The sequence below is a fragment of the Calypte anna genome, chromosome 4B (genome assembly GCF_003957555.1).
Source record: "Calypte anna isolate BGI_N300 chromosome 4B, bCalAnn1_v1.p, whole genome shotgun sequence".
Lineage (NCBI taxonomy): Eukaryota > Metazoa > Chordata > Aves > Apodiformes > Trochilidae > Calypte > Calypte anna.
In genome coordinates, this window is record NC_044249.1 from 14,647,848 (window position 1) to 14,675,032 (window position 27,185).

Consider the following 27,185-nt stretch of genomic DNA (forward strand, 5'->3'; position numbering starts at 1 on the left):
ATTAAGTTTCATAAGCTGAGGTGCCATCACCTGGCCTTGGCTGGGCTCTCTCTCTTGCTGTGTGTGGGGCTCCCTCTAGCCCAGGTAATGTGGCATTTGCATAGAGGGTAACAGAGCAAGAGACAGTGACACCATCTCAGCTTTCAGGATGTGGCTGCTTCAACATCTGACCTCAGCTGAGGGTTTGGAAGGGTCTCCATGCCCAGGATGGGCTCGTGCACACAGAGCAGTGCTGTGTGTGGCTCTGCAGCTCTGTTGAAGCAGACATCCCACCCTGCCAGCCCTGAAGGCAGCTGCCAGCAGCCCCAGCTCATCATATTTTCAGTTCTGCCATCTATTCAGCTGATGAGTTCAGGGAAGCTGCTGGAGTTACACTCCATGAAGGAATCCCCCGCCAGGAACCAGCAGGGCTCTGGGAGCCAGGCTGGTAACAGCCCCTCCACAGCCCCTAACCCAGGTTCACCTGACAAAAGCCCAGGTACAGTGTTCAGCTCAGGACTAACCCAGGCAGAGGTGACAGAAGATTTCACATATTGGGTCACAACATGTTCATCAGCCACAGACCTTCCCTGCCATTTGGCATTTCTTCAGAGATGTACTTGGGTTTCAAGTTTGTTTTATTTGTTAAAAAAGGTGCCATTTCACATAAGAAAACCTACCAGTAATGCTACACAGGTAGTTCTAAAATAATTTCTAAATATAATCTTTCTTTCCACATAATTTCATTAGAAAAAATACATTAAAAAATCTTGAAATAGAATAGATTTGCTTTCAGTACAAACAGACCTACTATTGTAATGGAGAACAGGGAGCTATGAAAACCAAAGACTGCATTTTTCCATGCATGCTGTCACCCAATAAACAGCTTCTAAATACCAGAGTCAACATTTCCAAATACAACACATGGTTAACATGTATTTCAGGCCATTCCCCTAGCACCTGTTGGGAAGCAGGCTAACTTACTAACAAAAAGCCCCATATGGATTTCTTTTACTGGTATCCACAGTCATAAAGTGAAAGCATTCATAAAATCTGTGCACTTGAGCCAACGGAAATTCACAATCTCACCCACAGTAAATATTTCAAGTTGATCCATATTGGGTTGGGAAATAATTAGAACCCAAATGCTGTTATCAGGAGCCCTTAATGCACTTACATTTCCAAATTTTTATGCTTAGTATCCCACCACTCAAGAGATCACTCTCCCAAATGAGAAAGGGAATAGTACAGATATTAATGCTTAACATACATTGTTTTCCTTCTTGTTTTATTGCCATCTGTATGAACAGCTGTGTGAGAATTTTTGGAAGAAAAAAAAAAACAACAGCCAAAGTACTTACAAACAGGGGAGCCAGCAGTCCAAATCCAAGTACAGCTGCAGTACAAACCTACACCTGTAAGAAAAGGGTGAGCATACACAGCTGTAAGCTGTAAGCAGCTGTAAGATGTAGTGAGTCTAATCCTGAACTCTCTTCATCTCCTTCACACCAAGGAAAAAAAACATCCTGTTCAGCTTTGACCACTTACAGCTTTCCAGTGACACAGTGGAGACAGAGCAGGTTCAGATTCTCCATGTTGAGAACCTTGCTGTTTGGCCACCAGGTTTTAGTTGATCCAGTCTCTTCTGGCTCTCCTGCACTGCTCAGGGCAAGCACTGCTGATGCACAGACAGGGTTCCTGTAACAGTCCACAGTGAAGATACAGCCAGCTGCAGGCCGTAATGTGCATCTTGACAACTCCCCAGCCAGATGGAGAGCAAGGAGAGGGTCTGAACATGTTAAATTTTGTCAGTTTAAAGGGCTTGGCCAGAGACACACATGCTGGAAGGAGTATCTGGTGTCAGCAGATCTCAACAGCTCCCTGGGAAACTTCAGGTCCAGTCACCACAGGAAATGCTTGCTCACAGCTATTGCTTATGGTCATTAGTGTCATGCATTCATCATAAAAAAGCACAGAGATGGCAAAAATTAATCTGAGACCAGTTCCTGAGCTTTCCATAGACCTGATGCGCCTCTGGCAAGTCACCCAGCTGTTGTACATGAGACAGGTTTAGCTGAGTGCAGATTTAGGTGCATCTTGGTGAAAAGTAAGGGTGTTCTTGGTGTCATAGCAGGGCCCAGATCCTACCATCCCTCACCCAGTGTTTCCATTAAGCTTTCATACAGTTTACAGAGAGGAGAAAAGCCAGACAGAATAATTGCCTCTAAGGTCTAGACTGTATGTGTACTATGAATGTGAGCCATTTGTGTGTCTTGATGCAAGGACACTGAGACACACACTTGGTTGCACATACAGCACAACATTCTGGGCATCAGCATTAACCATCCCACAGTTCCCACTCCATTCCTGGCAGAGGTGGTGCCAGCACATCCTCTGTTTGACTGAGGACACAACTGCAATGTCAGCCTCTTCCAGGAACAGGCACTTCCTTGCTACAAGCACACTCCATACAAGCAGCAACAATCCAGCCAGCAGCCTCCAGCAGTCAACCAACCTGCATTTCACAGACTGAGAGATCTGTGACCCTGTCCCTGCCCTTCTCCTGTCAGCACAATAGCTGGCAAAGGAGAGCTGCTGCTTTCCAGCCCGCTGCTGGAGTTTTATTTGTGTCCATCAAACTCTCAGTACGGTTTTTCCTGTGCTTCCCGATCTGTGTCCAGTGCTGCTGATAGACAAAGAGCACGACCCCAGCCAAAGGCAGCTCACAGGGTGCATTCACCAACTGTAGCAAAGATGCTGATGTGTGATGAATCTGAGCAATTCATTACATAATAAAACTTTGGTATCCAAAGGCAAGATTCCCTTCCAAGCATGCAATCTGCTCTATTTTATGTATATGAACTATCCATAAATTGCCAGCTCAGCCCACAGATGAGTAAAATTTAGCTTATACAATAGCAGATACTAGGGCCCTTTTTACTTTTTTTTTTTTTTTTAGGTATTTCACATCAGAAGAATGTAATGTAGAGACAAGTTACTGTCATACTACATCTGCTTTCTGATCCCATCCCCCCATTGCCTATTTCAGTAAAATGGTGATGTTACATATGCAGTGTACACAGTGGGAGAATATTTGAATTATTTCTAGATCCTCTGATATGTTTGGAAGTTAAATTTCACTCACCCTAAAGTTTTTACTAAACTCAAAGGTTACTTGGCAATTGCACTTGGCAATTACCAAATCTGCCCACTGCCTTATAAAGCTATTAATTGTATTAGAAACCAGAATGTGAACTACAAGTATTTTGCTGTCATTTACCTTCCAGCCTTTCAAAGAAAGTCCATAGGAGAGCTGGTTTTTATCAGTAACCACCTGATGATCACTGTCCTAAGTCTCAGAGTGAGGCTATCCTGAAGCCTCTCATCTTTCAGGGTTAAAACCAAACTCATTAGAACCTGTCCATTTTTTTTTCCAAATTACACTTTTCTGTAATTCTACTCATCTGCACTGAAAATACATGTTTCCATAGCTATTCCTTACAAATTTCCATTTAACAATTTCTATTTTTTTCATTTCTACACTGCTTTCTTTGTTCTTATTGCTATATGATGTTAAATTAACATTTCCTTTCAACCGAGATTGCAAAATAAAATTAGGCATATTTTCAGATGACAAACATTAACAGAAAAGAGTGCCTACTAACCTGTGGAATTCTGTCTTGTTCCTGTGGTAACTTTAGCACAAAATATGTGAAATGTCCCAGATAAAATAAATAAGGTACTTACTGCAGGGTACATGTTTCATCCCCTCATGAAAAAATGTAATCACTCATAACTCAAATTTGAATATACTTTTCCAAGCTGCAATAATCAAAATGGTTTTGTTTATAGCAATGAGGAAAATGAACAATTTTTCCAAGCTGTTTCCTAAAAGCAGCTCTTGGGGCAGATTTTCACCCACATTTAGATGCCTAAAGACACTTAGTGGCATTTTGCACACTAGTAAAACACAGACAACTATTTGCTTTTTTTGATAAATGCCTCCAAACTCCATCCCTCCATCCTGAAGCATGTTAACTTGGAGAAATCCCATCACCCAAATGCTTGCACATAAATATATTCCTTAACAGCTTCTGAACAATCCCACAAAACTCACTGGAGCAGTAGTAACATTTGGCAGTAACCTACTGTGTAGGATTCAGAAATAAAGATGTACACAACACATCAATGGTTGTGTCCAAACCCTGCACTCCCTGCCAGTGCTTTCTCATTACTGAGAGCACTTCTGCCATTTTAAAGCACTTTGAGAGCATCTTACAGGAGTATCAGCCATTTCACATTATTTTGTTTGAGAATTAATTCCTCACACTCCTGGTCAGGGCAGAAGGAGATCTGACTGGTAGAATGCTAAATTAAAAATGATCCAAGCCTTCATTTGTGCCAGCAGAAGTTAAAAACAACATTTATCTCTGAAAGTGTGAGAGATCTTCTGGTTGTTTTTTCGCACAGAACTCTGAATCTGGACTCATAATAAGCTGTATTTTACTTGCAGGAGTTTTATGCACAGCATGTGAATAAATCCCTAAGTCCTCCTACATTAACAGCAGTACAAAAGAGAACCCATGGAAGGTACACAGTGAGCACAGGGCTTCTCATGGGATTGTGGTTTCATTTTCATTTTTCCAGGGTCACCACTGGAAACTGAAGGCACATTATTTTATTTATTTAAAAAGAAAATTTCCCTCCTCTGCAGGTTCCTATTTTTCAAATGAGAAAATTGTAGTTTCTTCAACAGAAAGAACAAGCCTATATTTTAACAAGAAGGCCTCCATGGTACTATGAAAACAACAACCCATCAGCTTTTAATGGAGGCAACATTTCAGTTTGGCCTCCTGCTTCAGCCTGAACATAGCTGAGTACGTGAGAACTTGAAATGCATTTAAAAAATAAGTGAGCCATCTGTTCTGTTTGCCTTATTCGTGCTACAAAAATAGAAACAAAAGTCTCAAAAGTTAATTATTTCATTTGTAGAAAGCCTTGTAATTCTGTTAATATTAACAAAGTCTGTAAGTATGAATTTTTACCCAATTATCTAGCTGGTTACTACTCCATACACACATCCATGTACACAGAGAACTATGGGCAGGTAGAGATTCACAGCCCTATTCAATCTGAAAAACCTAGTTTAAAACCTGTGACTTCTCTGTAAAGCCAACAGCAATATGGTGACTTCTGCTATTGTGTCAAATCTTTGGCCATGCTGCAAGTCTGGATACTCAATGCAACCAATTTTGAGCAACACACAGAGAAACAGTCTTTGTAGAGAACCTGGGTAATCGATTTTCCTGGTAAACCAGAGTTTTACAATAGAAATATTGCAGTTTCATTCTATATCAGGATGGAAAGCACTGCATTTCAGAGCATCAGGCAGGCAGTGCTCATTTAAAATATTAAACATAAATATGCACATAGCAAGAGATTTAACCCTAAAAGTCCTCCAGTGGAGGATTCTTAACTGAATAGCAGTTCAGTTATACAAACCTGGTCCCAGGAGCTATAAGCTCAGGCCATTCCTTTTGTACTGAATATGTATTTACAGTCAGTTCACCGCTGTCCATTTGCAAAATAAGAAACATCTTTTAAACTGGGAAACTCATGAGAAGTATTTCTTTTCCCTTCAGAAATACACTAGGCTAATAAACAGAAAAGTACATCTTAGCATAGGACAGATGACGATGTCAATTGTCAACTCTCTAATATCTTTTTTTTATTTGAGAGAGTTACATTACTAGTGAGGTTACATTCAAATAAGTTTAGAGACTAAATTCTTCCTCAAAAACACCCACCTCTCCTTCCAATCACTTAGTGAAACCCTCACTGGCAGAAAACCTTCACTCAGGAATATGAATTATAACACATGTCTGAAAAACAGAACTGGCTGTGATATTTTATCTTAAGAGGACACAGTTAGAAAAAACATAATACACAAAATATCCCTCCCAATAACTCCTGGAAGCCAAAGCTTTTATGTTACTGTATACCAAAATTTTGGTCTGGTTTGGGTTTTTTTCATAAGCACTCTGCTTTGTTAGTGTAGTGTCACTGCCATAACATTTTATTTAATTAACATTTTGTATAAGGACAAATGCATAGAACCCAAGAGTTACATAGACAATGCAACACAAGAAACTAAGTCAAGCTTTGAGTCCTACAATCTCACTGTACAAAAAGCAAGATGTCAAAGACTTGTGGATAAAACTTTATTGCAACAGAACACTCTGTTGTGCCTCAATTCTATAACATCTCCAGAGACATCATGCTCCTACACAGATCTAGGTTGATGATATTTAGGGAGAGAAGTAGCCTCAAATGGGATATTCCAGTGTTGATGCTGCTTTACATTAGGCATAATTTTGGAGTTATAAGCAAATGACTCCATTTATAAAAGTTAATGTTTCTATGAGTGCCCTGATGTTAAGATGTTCTGTATGAGAAACCTGAGACCTGATTTTCAAAGTGATACCTATGTTCAACTGCAGAAAAATTGCTAAGAATTACAGGTACTCAGCAGCTATGAAATCAAAGCTTACGGTGTATAAAACAGGGGTTTTAATAAAAGAAGTATCTAAAATGTCACTTCAAATTACATTAGTGTATAGGCATACTTAAATTAAATAACTATTCTATTTGTTTTTATAGTATTGTTTGTATATGATTTTGTCAGGGATGCAAAAAGACAAAATAATATACAAACAAGCTTTTAAGTCTGAGCAGCTATAGCCAAAGCTACAGAACACTTGGTGAGGTATAAATATTAATTACTCATAGCTAAAGTTAGGCATGTCCATATATAAGCATATAAATTGCACAAAACTGTGCCTGTAAAAAGTCAGGCACTGAATTTTCTTGCTTTTGTAAGAGTCATTAATATATTAACAGAGGTTTCTCATATTTTATACTCAGATATATACATATATCTTATCAGTAAATGTGTGTTTACATACAAACACATATATATACACATACAAACATATGTGTACACATACTACACACACAATCTCACATTCTCTTATCTACACACATTCAAGTTCTTTAAAGAAAATACTACCATTTAATAAACACTGAAATTAGTTCCAGGTTGTTTTCCAGGACTTCAGAATTATAGAAAAAGGTAATTTATATGTCATTGCGTTAGAAAAAAAAAATAATCTGGACTTCACAACCAAATTAAAATAAAGACCACACCCCCCCTCATGCCACCAGCTTTCCAATTAGCAATCAAGATCTTGGAATGAATCTGGTATAAACACAGTAAGTAATGGCAGCTTTTGTATGAAAAAAAAAAAAAAAAAAAAAGGGGAGCAAAAAGTTCTTTCCAAGAAAGGTTTTTCCTAGAAAGGTCACTGCTGAGACCCTTTCTTCTTCTGCTCCAGCTCCTGCAATTTCTTCTGCTCCAGCTCCTGCAGTCGCTCCTCCCGGCACTGCGCGTGCTGCGTCCCCACTTTGTGGGCTGTCTCAGTGGCTGTAATGTCAATCTGTGCATATCGAGATGATCCACTCCCTGAAAGACCAAACAAGGTCATAGAAAAGACTGTCACCCTCATATATATATATCTGGGGAAAAGTGTTGCAGGGTCAAGCTATAGAAACACTTCCTCCAGAGCTTACCTAGATGGTCTTGGTTTGGTCTTAAAGCAAGGGAGTAAGCTGAGAGTCAAGGGGTGGGAAAAACCACCACAAAACTCAAAAGCTTTATTATCTACATATTTCAGCTGTTTAGTTTTCTTCAAATAAGGAAATTAGACCTTGTATTTTTGTTGCAGGTTTTAGTCTCCACTCCCAGAAGACAAAACTGAACTCAGATCTCACACTTCTGGGAGGCTTCATCAGCAAGCTACTAGTCAGTAAATGAACATTATTTGGTATTTGAAATGAAAACACCATTGGTAAGGCAGTTGGCAGGGATTCTTCTATATGGAGATAAGGCACTCTGTAAAGTTTACCAGGTCAACTACCTTCAGCTTACAACAGAATGACAATTTAGTCCAATAATTGGCAATAAGGGAGATAAAAGCTACTTGATCTGTGTAGGAGCAGAACAGTTCTGCATGGGTGTAGACCTACAAGTCCATAGGCTGAGGAAACTTGAATATCAAAATATTTATGGATGTTAGAAGCCATTCAAAATTATACAAGTAGAGTATGGATTTATGGTTGACATCTAGGAAAATTTGCAATAAAACATTGCATCTACATCTCAGAAGGATGTTGTACGAGAAATACATTTAAGTCTAGGATAAGCTTAGAATTATTTAACCAAAAGCATGTAAACATTAAAAAAAAAAAGCCACAAAAACATTTAGAAGTTAATAAATTTGATGAAATTAAAAGTATAAAAATTAAAATCTCAATAGCCAAACACTATACATAGAAAACTCATCAATACCATATAAATGCCAGATCCTTACTAGAGGCTTTCTGCAAGGAGGAAAAATGGCAATACATGGTAGCTATATTGCATGCTTTTGTGCTAATTGTCCAAGTTAAGCATTAAAAGTAAAATAAGCAGATCCAGACAAAAGTTGATAAATTCAAATACTTGGACTGCCTTCCTCTCTGTAGCACTTTCTCAGATCCTAATAGAGAGCAGGTAGAAGAACACTGTGTTCTGTTCTTAAGAACTTGCTGCGTGGCTGCAGAGTCAGTATCCAGGAGCAAGCCCTGTACACCTACACCCACAGCCCTGCTTCTGAAGCCAATTTTTCTTAAAAATAAGAAAGTGTTCTCCTAATAAGTGCAATGAAAATGTTGAGAACAAGAAGGAAATTACTATCTGTCAAACTCCACAGAGAAATGTTCATTTTAGGAGTATGCATACAATGAACCTGTCAGAGGGATACAACATCTTATAGAACCTCATTACTTAAAATTTTCTTCCAAAAGAGTTGGCAGTTACAAGAATGGCCTCACAAATGTACCAGGGTTCAACTCCTGGCTTAGTGAGACCCTATGGGTAGATAAGAAATTAAGATTCCCAATACACTCTGCATTACTGCTTCCTTTGCTGCTCAAGTAGTCTTGCAGACTTCCTTACCTCTTATGCTTGTGCTAGGTTCTTGAAGTTCCAGTTCCATGTAATGAAGTTGTTTTTTGGAAGTAGGGCTGACAGGAATATTAACATAGGTGGCAGTCTCACTGAGGGGTCGATCTGCTGCTGGGACATCAGCTGAATAACCTACTGCCCCTTCTAACATAAAGAACATGTTAGTGTAGACACTGCAATGACCAATGAAGCATTTCATAAAAATGCAATGTTCCATTAAATGTTCTGAAAGTAACCAGCAGTCACAACTTAGCTTGTTATACAGTACATTCCTCAGTCATAGATGAGACATGAGAACACTCATGTTCCTATAGAAAGGATCCTTAGAGACTGATAAAATCAGGATCTGGGCAGAAGACCACAGACTCCAGACAGTGATCCCACTAGGTTGTGGCAGAAAGCAAACATGCAGAAATATTCAAAGGGAAGCAAAGTGTGCACCTCTACCTCTCAAGGCTTTCAACTCTAACCCAGGTTAGTAACACCAAATGTGAAACAATCTGATCTAGGAAGATGCAGACTACTATATCATCCTCAAGCCAGCAACACAAATCACTAGAATTTCAGAAAACACATCCCAGAAACAGGGATTGAAGAACTATTTACTTCAAGGATAGGGCAAGATTTGAGGGCACAACGTCAAGAGCTTCCCCACACAGAGCTGAAAAGGACAGGAACGATGCCAAGTGGGGACAGGTGAAGTGAAAAAAAGACTTCAGGTGCAGAAAAGAAGGGAGATTAGACAGTGGGAAAACTTTTCAAATATTAAAAATGACAAGAACACTAGAGGAAATCCCCCAGAGGCTGAAGAATTTCCCCAACTAGAAATTCCTAAAAAAAGAGATAGACTAACACCTGCTGGGAAACAATTTTCTATAAAGTGATTCTGACTTAAAGACAAATTTACTGGATGAATTCTCAAGACACCATCTAGTCCTACTTTCAATTATTCATATCAGAAATGAAACTAAGGGAGAAAGTAAAGGCTTTATTCGCTGTCCAACCAGGAATTTCATCCTTCAAACCCTAAACCTACACCTAGTTGCTCAATCCACAAATACCAAGAGACTCTCCAGAATCCCCTGGGCTACACCCAAATACAAATCTGTATTCTCTCTGTTCTTGGGCAAGGATTTGAGTGATGTTCTCCTTGTTCTGCTCAGCAGGCTGTAACCTCCTGACTCTCCAGGCCAGTTGAGGTTCTTGGGCTCAGACACTCCCCTGCTGTTAAGTCCATTTCAGACAAAAGACTGCAGAGGAAAAATGGGATCACTTTCAGGTTCTCCCTTTTCCTGAAGGTCTCCCATTAAGCCCTTCCTTGTGCCCACATAAAACTCTTATCCAAACTTTATTTGTCCAAATAACTGCTTTTCTTCTCTGCCCATTCAGACTGAGAAGATGAGAAGGGAGAGGCAGTAGGTGATGGAGGCTTTTAGAGCACAGGAGAGAATGAATTCTTATATCCAGCCACTCAGGGGAACTTCTTGGGTTGTGTTATGAATAGCAGAGAGAGCTCATCCAAAGTCAGGCAACAGTAAGAGTTGTCAGAGGCTAAAGCAGCTTTCAGGAGAATGGAATGTCTCCAAGATTAAGCTATCTAAATCAAAGGAGTCGACTGTGCACTCAAAAACAAGACTGGGAAGTTGTCCACTTTTCTGACATATTTCCATAAAGAAAACATGGGAACATTCACAAAGTAACAGACCATTTTTCTGATGGTAAGATGTCAAGTTATTGTTCCAAAATCAAGTGGCAGGAACAAAATGAAAAAATGAAAATCAAACAGAATAAATTTCTGCATCTTCATCAACCATAATTCTCAGAAATTATTCTCATTTGCTATGTATAAAGTTATTCAAAGGAGTTTGGCCTGACTGGGTCAAAAGGGATTCAGCAGAACCATAGCATTGAAAAACTGTGTCCCAAATAGCTGAAGTTTAAAAAAAAACAATGAACTTAAAGACTAACAATTTAATGAACAATCATGAAGAAAAAGATAAATTTTGAACTCTTTGTATGCTGTTAAAGTGATGTAAGCAGGAGTTCAAGTGAAGCCTGAAACCTAGCTAGCATGAAAACTAGCAAACTTGTCTATAGAGCAAAGTATTTGAAAGGCTTCTGGAAGCTGAATGTTGCACCTGATGCAAAGAAGCCAAGTGATTTTCCTGAGAACTAAAACAACACATCAAAAATACATGAAAAATATATTCATTTCTTGGGGGGTTGTGCAAGAAAAGCAAGCAGAAACACAGAACAAAGAACCCCCTGTCAACAATCGAATATTCTGCTCAAAGGAAAGGAGCAACAAGAACAAACTTGGGCAAATTGGAACTGAAGGAGAAGAAAAAAGTTCTGTAGTTTGGTCTGTGCTGTGGTAATAGAATCTGTGCTGTCTTTGTAAACATAGAAATACTTGGCTTTTAATTTTTCCTTCAAATAATAATAATAAAAACCCCAAACATCTCGGCCTGAACAAAACTGGCTCATATTTGAAGAGGAAGGTTTATTTGAAAAGCACAAGACAGTCAAAAGCTCCTACTTAAAAAACAAAGCACACAGAGAGAGACATGAACAAAACCAATGCTTTCAGTATTGCCCATTCTGAGTGGCCAGTGGTACAAGATGCTTAAAAAAGAGACCAGAGGACCAGAATTTGGAAGGAAAAATTGAGAGAAAACCAGAACAAAATGCATGGCTACAGCATTCTTTAATAATTGGTAGATGAGAAAAGGGGAAAGAGCAGGAAGAAAATAAGATAGTTGAGCAATGAACAGGAAAAGAATAAAAACGAAAATGCAATGGCACTGGAATGAGGGGGGAAAGAAAGGAAAAGGTGGTATAATTGGAAAGGGAAGAAGAAAATTATATTTGAAACAGGTATTGTAGACTTTCCTTCAGCATGGGTTAGTTATTCATAGTTTCTACCCTATGTAGGCACCACTCTCAGAAATGTGCAATAAACAAGACAGGAAGATAACCACCTCTGTAACCACAGCCCTGAGATAAATGTTTGTGTCTGTGAGCACCCGTGTAAAAAGCTGACATGTTCAGTGGGCACCACCACCAAAATAAACATTTAGAAGAGATCAAAAAGCAACAAAACAAAACAAAAATCAACCAAACAAAAAAGCCCCACAAAAAAACAGGAAATAGACAAAGAAACAGGAGATGCTAGTGTCCTCTAATGCAGGTGGCTACAAAGATCTTTACTGACCAGGTTCTTCAGGACCAGCAGGAGTTCCTGGTTCTGGAGGAAGTGTCAGCATCTCCCCTTTAGGACCTAGAATACAGGAACATCATCAACAACTTTGGATTTAAAAAAATGTATGATGAAAATTAAGAAATGGTTTTCTGGGTTTGACTTGTAAACTTCTAATCTAAATAATCCTACTGAAAAAAATCTCAAACACTGGTCTGAGTTACTTTTCTGTAGTGGTGGTGCCAGCAATTTCTAGTGAGTGCATCAGTGAGGAAGTAAATGTTAGGACATTAAAGGCCACTGATGCACCAGTGTGTTTTGCTGTGCATTGATGGGGAGCAAAGCTTTCCCAAATGCATGAATCAGGGAGAAGTGTGTGGGTGACCTTGGGAGCATCTGGAAGCCTGTTCCACCCCCAGCATGACAGATAACTTCTTGATTTCTGACAAAGCACTGTAGAAAATGTTTAAACTAGCCCTTCCAAAGACAACTTTGCTTTCCAAGTGCAAATCCTCATCTTTGTTGCACATCACCAGAGCTTCCAGAGCATTAAGCTGGAAAAAGATGCCTGGATTTCCACCCCAGTTCAAACAAGGCAACCTAAATGTATGTATGTATGTATGTTCATGCTAAATGTATATATGCTGATACAACAAACATACTTGGCTTACTTTTGATAACAAACACTCAATTTTATATCTTGTTGAATTTTTTTCCTCCATTATCATGAAGAATGAGGTGGGTTTTTTATTGTGTTTTGTTTCCCCACCACTTCATTCCTAGGGCTGCGGGATTTCTCACGGCCTGAGGTGGGTTTTTTTGTGGGTGCTCTTTGTTAAAGTGATGGCAGAATTCTACTGCTCTGAGTAAGATTACTGCCTCTACTCTGACACTTATCTCATCTGACACTGCCTCTTCTAAACTTATCTCATCTGTCAATGCCTTTCTAACAAAAATGCTGCAAAGCAAAAACCCCAAAGAAATACATAAGTCTTACAATAGACAATCTAGTCATACACTATCTTTAACATTTTATGATTTTTTTTTTAAATTAAGGTAATTTAATTTAAATTTACATGCATACACATTCCTCATAACCACTCACACTTACCAGCTTGGAGGCTGTGCCCTCTATGTAATTTCAAAGACACAGAAGCTGACACGACAGAAGAACCACCTGTTTCCAAAGACAGATATTCACAATAAATCTAAATATCTGTTGCTATTATTAGATATCTGCTGTGCATCAGCACTTTTAGTAGAAGTTCCTGAAATATCAAGAAAAATTTCAATAAGAATTTGAAGTTATTATTCTTCATTTAAGCAACGGTGGATTTTTTCCTTTCTTGCTGAATTTTTTATTCTGCAATTGTGGCATTATAATCTAATTTTGTTGGTTTCTTCCCATTAGAAAGAAAGGATGCTCTGTATGAAAGTTCAGAATACTGACCTCTCTATTTGAGCTGGGTACTACCTTACTCCAGAGACAGTCATCTTGAACTGAGAAGTGCAAATGAAAGATGAGTAGGGAATTGCTTTTGTAATCCATAATATTGCTTTGGCAACCACAGCATGTAAAGTCCAGTAAAATCTTATCAGACTGGATCCAAACCTATTAAAGTTATTGGGAATAACTGTCCCACTTCAGGAGCCCACTGTCCATAAGCTGGGGCAGGGGGAAGCATCTCTCTTCCATGGGATTTGAATCCAGGTAATAGCTGGTTCTTGTGAAGCACCATTCCAAGTGGTACAGCCAAGAAAGCTTTCCCACAGGTGGCACAGCCACTCTTCATAAAATGAACACTCTCTTCACTGAGCAGGTGAAACACTTTTTTGCATATTGTTGTTAAAATAGAATCCAAAAATGACCATAATTCTTACACAACATGAAGAAAATCCCTAAGAAAAATAGGAGTCAAATTCACAATACCTAAGAAGTCTTCATGACTTCATAACCTAAAGAAAACGGTAGTTTTATTTTTTCCCTGTATAAAATATACATTCATCCAATATTTTTCTAAATCTAATCATTTCCAGGTTTATAGTTATTCCCATACTTTTCCAAAGTAACAGTAAATAAAAAAACCATATTATTTCAATTAATGAGAACAATGGAGGAAAACAATACTTCAGAAGCATACATAAAACCTTTAGTTTCGCACTCATTGTGTACACAAAAGCATAGATAAGGTAATCCAAGGCTTGGACAATTTTTAAGCATATCATATTGAGAAACTAGCTTTGTATTTTAACAAATAAGATCATGTTAAAGAATCACTAAAAACGTTATCTGAAATTTTGTTTTAATAAGACTGCTAATAAAAGTAAATGCAAAAAAAAAAAAACCAAAAAAAAAAACAACCCCCAAAGCTAGCCCTAGACTAGCTGATTTACTTATATTTTCACTGTAACTGATTTTTTTTTTTCTGACCTCAGAGCATCCCATCTCTGCATTATTATCAGAATGTGCTTTTAAACACCTGAAAGCCTTAGCTTGCTATAAAGAAAGACTACAGCTTTATGCTAATTGCAGCTTCTCCACAAGACTTTTTTTTCCCCTTAAAAACTTAATGTAATTCAGGAGAAACCAGTACAGAAGAAACATAGATTTTTAAGGAGCATTTGTATGATTTGTGAAAAGCACACCACAGAGGGAAGGATATTTAAAACAATGAGATATTCCAGTCCATTTATAGTCAACTGGAAGTTTTCTCATTTGGAGCTTGTTTCAAAGACCTATTTTAATGCTTCAGGATTTGACCTGTAGCATTTTCCTCATTTTTTTAAATCTGGCAACTAACAAATATTTACACAGGCAAATCTTTCATGGAATTTTTCTGGAGCTTTGAACTGCTTCATATAAACATGCATCAACAGAGTTCAACCTAGATATTTCTTCTTCTTTACAGCTACTTCTAAACTGGGTTGTTTCTCATTTATGAATCCTAGTGTAACACTTGCAGGAATGGAAAAAGCGAGTTAGCAAAATAAATTTCTGAATATATAAAGCATCCAGAAGGAGACAGAAAATCCCCTCCATCATTCTATTTGCCTAACAAGTTTTTATTAAGAATAATTTTTTCCATTTCCCTTGCTATCCAGTTCTGTAATGCTGACTCACTCAAGTAATTGTTAAAATGAGTAACTGATTAAGAGAATATTTTCTGTTCTGATTTCCTCCACGTGTTAGAGGAAGATGATCTTCAAAATGCGCAAAATTAAAACACAATGCAAAATATTTTGCATTCCTACATGTGATAAGACCCAAGATACTGATGTAGCTCAATGATGACAACCATAACTTGAAACCTTTTTCTACATTCATACACATTTCTTTAAGCTCACTCTTCAAAAATAAGCACAGTTTACAGCACATGTGCTACAAGAGCCATGAAAAGAATTAACAAATAAGAGGGAAGATGGAATATGTGCTATAAACTGAGCCCAGACAGGTTACATCCTCAAATCCTGTCACCCATCATCACATGGCCAGTGAGCAGACACAGGAAACACTACACTGGATTTCCCAGGAAACTTCCCTTCTTACTGCCCAGCTTCTCCTTTGCCTTCATGAAGTATGTGTGAGATTCCACGGATGATCTCACTGGAATCTTTCTTTGCCTCAAAAGACAATTTTAAAGTGAAAACCCCTGGCTGGGGTGGAAGAAGACACTTTGATTGTACTTATGCTGATGCACCTGGCTTCTGCTGCAGCTGACTGAGAGCTGACTGAGAGCTCCCCTTTGGGACAAGGGAACTTAGGGATATATAAATGGTCCATTCTGTGGCTGTGCTCTCCTCCTGAGCCACCATCAGCTTCATCAGCCCCGTCCAGCATCAGAACAGCTGGACACCTGGTGGTGTCCCCATCACTTTCACAGGGTTCTATCATTTTGCCTGTGCCAATTGTCAAATAAAAGTTTGTGCTTGCACCCAACCTTTGATGATTGGACTTTGTTCATATGGATGAAAAAAAAAAAAATATTACTCCAGACCGTAACAGTAGGCCACCAGCTCTGCAGTTCTGGGCTATTAGATTTGCTGATGAGGAATCAGGACAGAGGAAAATACTATGCTTTGCAATAAATTCTTGCTTCTTATTGAATAAAACATTTATTTTCAAATAGTTGATTCATTCAGTCAAGCAACATTTCCATCTACTCCTTCAAAAACAGATACCTGCCTTAAAGGAGCATCCAAAGCCTGGAGTTACTGATTGAGAGGAGAAATATTGCAAGTACACCAGAAGATTTTTTCATATAAATGTAGTAAAAGACTTTTTGGTGAAGTATAGGCGCCCTATAAAACTTCTCTAACTTTGTTAGTCTTTAGTTTTCAAAGTGACTGATGTGTCCAGAAGAATCAGAGAGTCTCTGACTGCCTCTAACTATTATTTCTCTTCCCATTCTTAAGGGCCACTCCAGCCCAGCAAAAGCACTGAGCTAAAATAATTACCATTTGCCTATACCAGGAAACTCAATGGTTTGGTTTACTTTAAAATACAGCTTAAGATACACTTTACATATATTCTCTCCAAATATCTTGATGCAACTGAAGCTTGGGATCTACACTGGCCAAGAATGAGGGTCACAAAATATATTTCCTTAGTAGAAAACAAACAAACTCAAAACAAAAACCAAAACATAAAAAAAAAAAAAAAAAAAAAAAAAATAAAAAAAAACAAACCAAACAAACAACCCAAAAAAAAAAAACCAAAATCAAATCAAACAAAAAAACACTGGAATAATCACTATGTTTGCAAATAAGGTTCCTCACTTTTGTGTTTTGGAAGGCTGGTATATGCAATTTAACCAGATTTCATTGACAGAGAAGAAATGGGGAAGCCAACCAGGAATACAGAAAAGGCAGGACTAGAGGGTCACTGTGGCATGGATCTACAACCTTTTGTCACCCCCAAAACAGGAAATGGGAACCTCCTGGACCTACCCAGCCCTGAGGATGCAGCAGCAGCATTTGGATCATTCACCAGCACAGGATTTCACTACTCTGACATATTTTTTCCCTCCTGTTAGGCCCCAGTAATCAGAGAGTCACTAAGGCTAAGGTTTAGCTTGTACCTGCAATCTGTATTTTCATCAGCTTACTTAAACCACTTTTTCTGAGCTCTTATTTTTATTCCCCTACAGAATTACTTTGAGTGCACTTAGAAAATAAAGCACAATCAAGAAAGAACATGGAGTATTATGGCAGGCAGGGTTTTATTAATCAGTTTCTCATTATACTAATATTATCTATTCCAGTGTTTAACCCTATGAAGTATGAGACATCTGTGGTGGACACTGTTCAGCACAGTTTTTTATTGGCTCAATAAAAGTACAATTGAGTACTTTGTCTTCCTACACCTGAGGACCTGGCAACATATTTCCTGAAAAAGAAATTGTGAATCATAAATTATTTTCAACCCAAGCAACGACGAACAACACAGTATGGCCCAGGTTCTTTTTTCTCAGTGCTCTCAATTAATGCCTTTAAAGCCTAAATTTGGAAAAGAAGTAACAGGCTGCATAAGTTTGAAATAAAAAATTTAAAAAGGTATGAAAGAAAGACCATTTTCCCATAATAAAAGCTAAGCTGTCAGCCATCTGAGTTCATTTGCAGCACCTGTCTCCAGTTACATACTTACTTTTATTCTTTTTTATCTTCCTGACTCTACCTCTCTAAGAAAAATTCAATAGAGATTCAATGTTCATAATCAACATTCAGCTGACATTTCAGCTGAATTCCAATCCACAGCATTGTTCTATGTTTATTCCTTAATTCAACTTCCCAGAATAAACAGCAAGCATCTCTATTGCACTAAATCTTCTTCCAATGAAAAAAATGTAACTGCACAGACCACCACCCCCCTCAAAAACAAAAAACAAAAAACAAAACACATAATTTAAGAGTCACAAAACAGAAAAATTTTGAAGTAGGAGGACATTTTCTAACTTGTGTACCCTTTCAGCTGTTGGTTGATGTGATGCCAGAGCTTGTGTCACAGGGGTACAGAGAGATCCAACCTCTCACTATAGAAGTTTGAGTACTGAAATTCCCATAGTGGGGTCTGGCTCCTGGGAATAAGAAGGCAATGAGCTTCCCCGCAGTTAATGGTAAAGGACAAAAGCATCTGAAATATGGTGCATAAAGTCTGCATGAGATGCCTTCTCCAGGGATTGAAAAAGGGTCCCTATACATCCTGCAAAACCCATTCCCATTCCCAGTTTAGCTTCTCTTAATAGGAGCCTTGGGATTCAGACTGTTGTATTCTCATGGAAGGGTTGGCAACCAAAGACAGAATCAGTGACATTTTTCCCCTTCACAAAACAACCTCATGGTTTAAACATCATTCACAAAACAGGAGAACTGTGATTGAGTTCCACTCAACCAAGAAAATTCAATTATTTCTAAGGAAAGCACAAAGGAAAACATTACAAGTAAAAGCTGGAGGTTGCTATCTAAGCTGTTGCAACAAACTAGAAAGGAGAAGTGAGATTTAAATAACAGGCCTAAATCAGAGTGAGAAACAGCTGTTTGGAAATGTAAGAATAGCAAAGAATGATTTAAGGTGGATTAAGGATTCTTTATGCAGAGAACCCTAAATGCACACCTTCCAGACACACACACACAATACATCCTAACATCAGGACAGAGGCTTGAGCTAAAAAAAACAAACAACTCCTTCAGCTCTGTTTTTCCTACAGTACTTTGATTTATAGTAGCAGAATCAAGAAAATGACAAGCCCTTCAGCTCACCATTCTGAGAAGGAATGTGCTGTCTCTTGGCTCCACCTATCAACACTGAATATTCATCTCATTCATGGGCCCTTAAGTCTAAACACATAAACAGCTCCTGAGGAAAGGACCTACAGTCTTTGATATTGCATCCACTAGATCATGCTACAGAATTCCTTAAACTTTCATGAGAAACTGTGTAGGAGTCATGAGAACTTCTTAGACCATCTGTGCTAAACTTGGGTGCCTCCAGAATCCAGCTGTCTCAGAAATCAGGAAATCTGAATCATATTTTTAACCTCTATCATCAGGTCATGGTAGTTTAGAGTCCATAATAACTACAAATGCTGCCTATTATACTTAAGAGCAGGCATTTCCACATCATGAATAGTCTGAGATTAATTTTTTGTCATATACTGTTTGCATCCACAATTAATTTGCCACAGAACATCATAGAGAATTAGTATGTGCCCACCACATACAGCTGTAGACCCAAATTCTCCTGTATTTACACACAATTTAATCATAAGTGCTGGTTTCCTTGGACTGATCAGAGAACTAGAAACCTGAGTACCAGACAGGAGGATAAAATTAGAGTTAATGATCCAATTTGTGCTTCTGCTTACACCTCTAGAAATCAAAAGTAGTTCCACTGACTCGAGTGGAATAACTAGGAACAAGATCTGCTAAATGCTTCTGGATTTTCTGCTACAGACAAAGGAATAGAGTTACTTCTGACCTTCTCCAGCCACACCTCCTTATCCTAGGTATCTTAATGGATTTGTTCACATAATATGTCTTCTATGCTTCTTTACATCTCTGCAAAGGTTTTTAAAAGTAATAAAGAAACCCAGCCATAAAGAGCTGTTCTGCCTATTGGAAGTAGATGACCTAAGAAATTTAATGTATTCGTAAATAATTATCAGTCATGAACTGCAGCAGCAAAACCAACCACTAACAGGATAAAGCTCAATGCAGTCTTTAGTTTTGCTTCCATAAATCTCCTGTTTGTCTCCTCGTAATTTTGGAGTTATTCTTTAACAAAGCAAATGACTAAAAGACTCCTACCTGGTATAGCTAGTGAGACTCCAGACTGTGATATTGCTGTTCCCTAAAGAAAACAGAAAATTTTAGAATGAAAAATCTTTACAAGAAATAGAAAATTTTAAAAATACAGGGAGAATGACATCATTAATCAGAAATGCTTAACACATAGTTTTAAAATCCAGAACAGTTACAAAAATGCAGACCTGAAGGTGTTCAAAACATGTATAAATTGCAAAACCTTTGTGTACTTTATAAACCTTTGTGTTTTTAATACCTGCAACATGGACCAGCTCTGAACAGTGGAATAGCACATGGCATACAAGATGTTTTGGTGTGATTCCCTAATGCAAACATGGAAACTATTGCTTCAGTATTTACTTGAGCTTTTATGCTTATATTTAAAATATGAGACATTTTATTTGGGCAGCTTTTTAGAGTAGAAGGAAAGGGGGGGGGGGATCAGAAACATGGCCAAGTTTTATTTCTAAAACAGGAATAACATCCCACTGCCTTTCAGAAAGGGAGCATTTCATTAATTTAATTTCTTGTTTCTATATTTACTCTGTGCCACCACAGAAGCTGCTGCTTTCTTTTGGGGAATATGCAGAGGTATCCCCACAGAAAAAGGACTGAGGCCTTTAGAGTCCATGATGAGCAATAATCTGTATATTTAGGTAACAATATTTTTCAATTACAGTAGAATTTCTATTAATTTTTTCTTGCTATTATTTATAGAACATTTAAAAATACTTTTCTCCTGCCATTAATCTATTAGAGTTTTATTAACATGGAATATAAAAACAATAATTTCCCTGACTTTGATTATGTCTTTGGATGTAGAGCAGATAAGGCTGCCCCTGCAGGTAGCACATACCAGCTTACTTAATGGAAAAGAAAGTGGCAGCCTGCAGAGCTGAAATGCAAAGAAGGGAAATCTTGCTAATGAGAAAGGATCTCACAACTCTGTGGCACCTTCTTTGCTTTTAAAAACAAGGTGGGGTTTTTCTGTGGGTTATTTTGGTAACTTGTGGGATATGGGGAGGATGACTGTCAATCAGAGCAAGGGCTTGATGCATGAAACTAGAGAGCAAGTTAGAAAAAATATTTTAAACCCTTTTTCCATAAATACATTACACATCAGAATATCTTAAATTATGGCAGAAATACAGATAGAAATAAAGCATAGAAAGCAGAAAACCTGAAGAGAGTTTGAAAGTTCATTGAAGAAAGAATGGTGTTTTGGTTCTTTGCTTATACATAATCTCCCAGAGAGGAGTGTTCTTATGTCTGTACTGATGTAACAAGCCTGAATATTTTTGTAATGATTCTCACCCTATTGCAAAGTTGATATTTGCAAAATAGCACACACTCTTACTTGCTAAACAGCTCTGCTTTCCCTGTAAATTAAAGTTGTATCTACTTGATTTACTTGCAAATGAAGTTTTGCTGGTTCTCCCTCCTCCCAGTGTTGCACAAGTATAGCACCTCTCTAAGAATGAGGATTAAAAATCATCAGTGCCAAACTGTTAAAAACATTTCAGTTGCAGAGATGTTTTTATTGACATGCTGCATAATGCAAGTAAAAATCAATCAGCAGGGCTTTCTGACCTCTGAAGAGAACTCAAATTATCATTTATCTTTTATTCTGTACATCATATATGACATACAAATAATTTAAAAAATTGAAAGAGATAATTTTGTTAATATAGGTACAACTTGTTCAACAATGGAGCTTTATTTTATGCCCGGAACTCTTAGTCACTCTTATAAAATAAACTCCAAAAATTTATTCATAAAAATGAACAGATTAGGTACCATTGAAAAATGGATAAAGGATAGAAAATTATATCAAATAAACTGTATTTCAAAGTCATTATTAGAAAATTAGATTATATTTGATGAAAAAAGGCAAACAGAAGTTAGATGTGTAAAAGCACATCAGATGTGGGACACTGATAAAACATCATTGATATTATAGTGAATAGATGAAAGACAACAAATAACTAAAAGTATCAGATGTGATTAGATTTTGAAAAAATGAGTCTGTGATAACAACAAAAATAAAACCAGTTTTTTTGTTATCAAGTGAATTTTCCAGACTATATGATTGCTGTTTTAATTTCTATTTCAGTGTATCCAATTCTATGATTTCTGCAACTCTGAGGCCTCCTGTTGCAGTTTGTTGGGAGAGAGACTTCATTAGCTTAGAGTGGCTACCACTAAGGCAGCTCAGTAGAAAGAAGAGTCATAGAGACTCAAAAGCTATCTTTTCACTTCTATAAAACTCAGACAAAAGATGTTTTTGTCTGTGGGAGAAGCTTTTAAAATTATTATGGTATAAAGTAGAAAGGGAAATACATGGGTTTCAAATGCAAAATAAAACACATATCTCAAATTATCATACAACTACACCAAAGAAGAAAAGGGGTAAGTAACCCCACTCAAATAATCTGCTTTTGTTATGCCTGCCATGGTATCCAGACAATAGCTAACAAAGGATCTAAATCCTGCCTACCCTATAATATTATTCATAAATATAAGTGAAATATCTTTCGAATGAAGATTCTTTTATCTATGACCCAAGACCTGAGTGCTGAAGTATGTGATGCTTGGTTGTTAGTTCAAAAAAAAGCAGCTATGTACCACTTGTGTAGCACCCAGCATGAACTTCATGTCCAAGGCTATTTTATCTCTGGTAGTGATCTGGCTGCTGCCAGGTGCCATTCATTTTTTATGGTCTACCTTCCAAATATCTTGGGTAGGGTTCAATGATAGATGTTAGGCGAACCCACTGGTTTGATATGCTGGATCATCAGTCATGGATTAGCTCTGGTGCCCTCAACAGCTACACAGAACCTAAGCCTCACCATTAATTTCTGTGCATGCAAATAACCACCACAGTGCATAATCCTTTTTACAGCCAAATTTGATTAATTTTTCCCCCTTGTATATCTTTGTCTTTCTCTCCTTTTTTTCCTTTTCTTTATTCATTTTATTTCATTCAGTATCATTCTCTTTACAGTACCTTAAATATATAATTTAACAGATCAGTTCCCATTTAAATATTTACCAGACACAAGTGATGTCCCCTATAATGAGCAGTGTGCCCACCTTTCCCTATATATACTCAAATCACTTCCCACTGACTACATACCCAAATACTGGCCCTAAGGGTAGGAACTCAGAGACAGCTATTGCATATAAAACATATAGTTTCAAAGAAGAAGAATAGTTTTGTTTCATATTTTCTCCTAATTTTCTCATATGTTTTTCCCCTAAAAAGAAGGAAACCACACCTCCAAGAAAAAGGAGATCAGCTGCTGTGGATTGTAACACTGAGCTGAGTTCCATCATCACTGGCAAGAGTAATGAAATGCCATTTGCCTGATAACTGTCAACATTTCAGACACACCTCATCAGTCACAGCTTCTGTTATTCCCTTTGTGTATCTTCTGAAACAAAGCTTTTCTTTCATCTGTCTGAGTTTGGCAATTTCTTTTAGCTCCATTATTCTGAACCTTGTAACGCTTCGAGTTCTCAGCGCAGGAAAGACATGGACCTGCTGGAGATGGTCCAGAGGAGGGCCAAAAGCATTCCAAGAAGCCTTCCTGAGGATGAGGACCCCCAGAGAATGCTCCCTGAAAAGCAGAAACTGAGAAGCAAACTTCTCTAACATAAAGAACACTCTTGTGCCTGCTGTGCATATCTGGTTCATCACAATCCCTCTGGTTGCTTCACATAGGAGTTTATGACAATAGTATCTTGAGCTGTCAGCAACTTCACAAAGGACACAGTCAGAAATTCAGAATGAAAATTTTGAAATTAGCATACAAACTAGATAAACCTCGATTGCTTTTAGAAAATGGAAAAGGAAAAAGTGTTGATCGTATCATAAATTCTACAAAGGAACCAGTCCCTAATGAACCTGACACTTAAGGTACTTTCCTCATAAGGATTAAAAGACAATGACTGATTCTTGGAGCAAATCACCAAACCACTTTAAAACTGGAATGCCTAGGTCGCCACAGGGGAAAAAAAAAAAAAAAATCCCAGGAAAGGTTAATAAATACTGAAACATGGAGCAACCTTCAAAGGTCATCTGCTTTAATGGGCTGTTTAACAACACCCAGCATTTGACCATGGTCTGAACAAAACGTTCAAAATTATTAAACTCTAAAATCCTTCACCACAACTCCAAATGAAACAAACTCCTGCCCATGGAAAGCTTCAGGTGCAGGGCTCCAATACCAGCCACAAGCTCCTGGTGACTCAGCTTCATCTGGCAAAAGGCAACTCTTGGTTTACAGAAAGCTGCAGTCAGTTCAGAAACATCTCAGTTTGCTCAGCCAAGCCCAAACATCAGCTATTTCCTAAAGCATAAAGCTGGCAATTTCAGGGGCACTGGCAAGCCATGCTGTGTGTCACATTAAAATACATGAAAATACACCTCCTATAACCTGGGAGATAATCACAGCTCAACTCATCTGCGAGTTACAGGTGCTTAAACAACATGAGAAACAACAAGAGATGCTGCCACAAAAGCCAACCCCTGGATCCAGCTGCTCAGCCTCCCCACTGAGATAAAAGTCATCCCCAGCTGGCAGCAACAGCCCTGAAATTCAGATGGTAAAAGTCTCAGTTGTGATGCTGAGGGATGAAATTCCAAGCTCTGCTACAGATAACATATGGGGATGGGGAAGGTGGCACAGTAACAAGGAATAGGATTTGCTCCTGTCTTTTGCTTTTCAAAGAAGAACTTAGAATTCCATCCTACTGGAGAGTCACAGCAGATGTGTACTGAACAACTTGACTGTACTGCAGTTGCATGCTCACATGTCACTTCTTACATGGGACATCTGCCTGGCTCACTGCACCAGAGTGTGACACGTGTGGGTACAATCAAGGTGGCACGAGCAACAGGAAAGCTGTCAATTCCTTAACAATGAGGGGCTTAACTTTTCAACCCAAATAACAATTTTTTAACATCAAATACATATGTCATCACGTATAAACATATTCAGACAGAATTCTAAAGGAAAAACCTATGCAATACCAACCCATTCATACAAACTCTCCAGTGCAAACACATCAGAGAAGTCTGTGTCTGTTTCCAGGCACTACCACAAATCAAGGTTACATACTCACTAGACAAAAAACAAAATCAAGAGCACATACACCTGGCCCAAAGCAGGAACACTCATCCCAAGTAGACAACAAAGTCTGAAGGCACCACCTCACCTTCACAAACTGTCCTAACATCAGTATAAGCTGACAGCTTCCGGTAACAGAGAAATGCCCAAAACCACAACTCAAGACACAGAAATAAAATAAAGACATTCTGCCACCTCATATACATAGATTTTTGTTTTGTCTTACAATATTTAAACTAATTTCATAAGTTTGAGTTTCTCATAGGTCTTCAAAAAATGGGTATGATGATTCCAGACCAAGAAAGATTACTAAATACTTCTGAGAATTTGAAAGTCCTAGTTAGCTACAGGTAAATATCAGAAGCACAGTGCTTCTGTAGAGGTAGAAGCACCTCCTTCTTTCATGGATGTTTTGTGAGGAAATACAGAATGACAAAGTGCAGAGACATGCCAGTAGCAAACCCTTTAGGTAGACCTGTGTAAACTAAAATGAAAATGTGGAATGATTATGAATATTGCTGAACACATTTATCTCATCTGAGCTTCCTGACAGGCCCCACAGCACACACACTGGACCATGATCAGAACACATTTCGCTCCCAGCTGATGGTACAGAAGAAGTTTCATAGCAGGAGCCAGGACTAGGCTGAGGAATTCAACCAGGCAAAAGAAATGATTAAGCCACACCTAGCAAATTGCCCCTGAGAAAACTTTTAAATCAATGTATTTGATAAACATGGCCAGATTTGGTGCAGGAGTTAAAAGGCAGGAACAATTCCTTACAAAAAATACAAACTCCATATGCAAATGTCAGAGGGTATATTCATCAAATGTGACAACTGGGGCATAGAATCTCCTGATTTCAGAGCACAGAAACCTGAACAAATACACCTGTGAATTTATGCTAGATATATATTAAGACATATTAACATCAGCTTTCACTGCCTCATTTTTTACCAGATGTATCTCATAACAATTATTCTGCCATTCAGGATATGAAAAACTCCTTACACAATTGCCATTAAAATATAGTATTAAATACACTGAACTCAGAAATTATAGCTATGAGATTACTCTTCAGAAATATACAGGTCTAAGATTCAGGACAGATAGCCCTGGAAAAAAACTAAGTTGGATCATATATTTCTAGGGCCAAAATAAAGACAGACATTTCTTCCAGGTGATAAAAATCGGACACATTGCCTTCTCCTTGCTCCTCAGCTGCCATGTTATGATTTACAGTAGCCAAAGTTCTGTTCTGGAGTTTTATGAAAATGAAATTTTTTTAATTTAAGTACAAGACAAGCAGCAGATTTTCTAATTCAAGGTAGTGTTGTCAACTTTTTAGAGATGTTTTTATAGCAACATTACATTCCCTTTTACCTTTTCCAAAGCCTTGCTCAGCTAGACTCTTGGTAATTAAACCTCATTTTCAAAGATGCCCACAGAAACAGCAATGGTCAAGCAAGAGTTCAGCTACACCTTTGTGCTGACTGTTGAAGGTTCAGCAGTGCACCCACAGCATTGCTTTCACAATTCACATTTTCACAGGTGAACACAAGTGTTGATATTCACACTGACCCACAGGAGTGCATACCGTAGATCTAGCCATGCAAAAAGACAAGATTTCTTTTCCAAGTGGTAAAGCCTTCATGGATAGATAGAAGTAGCTGAACAATAAAAATCTATGTTAACTATAGTAAGTTGTATATATTTATATCCCTGATGAAACATCTCTGCCTACAGCTATATTCTAACATCAAAAAAAAAAAAGCTATTTAAAACAGAATTCACTTTTGATAACTGGAGAGAAAACATCTTTTCTACGTATGCAAAAAAGATTATTTTCTTTTAATAGAAACTGGCACTTCTGATGTCCTATCAAGTGCAATGGAAACAAAGAAAATACAAAAATCAAAAAGGCTTCAATTCCATATATTCCAGTTTGTATTCCATATATTCCAATTTCCAACAGGGGGTAGCACCACACTGCTGCAAGAACACTCAGTTT

The 27,185-nt window shown here is 37.9% G+C and overlaps 1 protein-coding gene across 3 annotated transcripts in view; it reads right to left on the reverse strand.

The window, feature by feature from the left end:
• Nucleotides 1-7,340: 7,340 nt before the first annotated feature.
• The window catches only part of DOK7 (docking protein 7), a 55,950-nt gene continuing 36,105 nt past the window's right edge, over nt 7,341-27,185 (reverse strand). For 2 of the 3 annotated variants that reach the window (XM_030450374.1, XM_030450372.1), the window contains exons 8-12: nt 20,046-20,088; nt 13,354-13,419; nt 12,258-12,323; nt 9,035-9,187; nt 7,341-7,501 (exon numbers count right to left, since the gene is read on the reverse strand). In XM_030450374.1, the coding sequence (XP_030306234.1) occupies nt 7,341-7,501; nt 9,035-9,187; nt 12,258-12,323; nt 13,354-13,419; nt 20,046-20,088 (489 nt within the window). Of the gene's footprint in view, nt 7,502-9,034; nt 9,188-12,257; nt 12,324-13,353; nt 13,420-17,558; nt 17,629-20,045; nt 20,089-27,185 lie in introns of those variants that run through there. The other variant, XM_030450376.1, reaches the window with a different exon arrangement.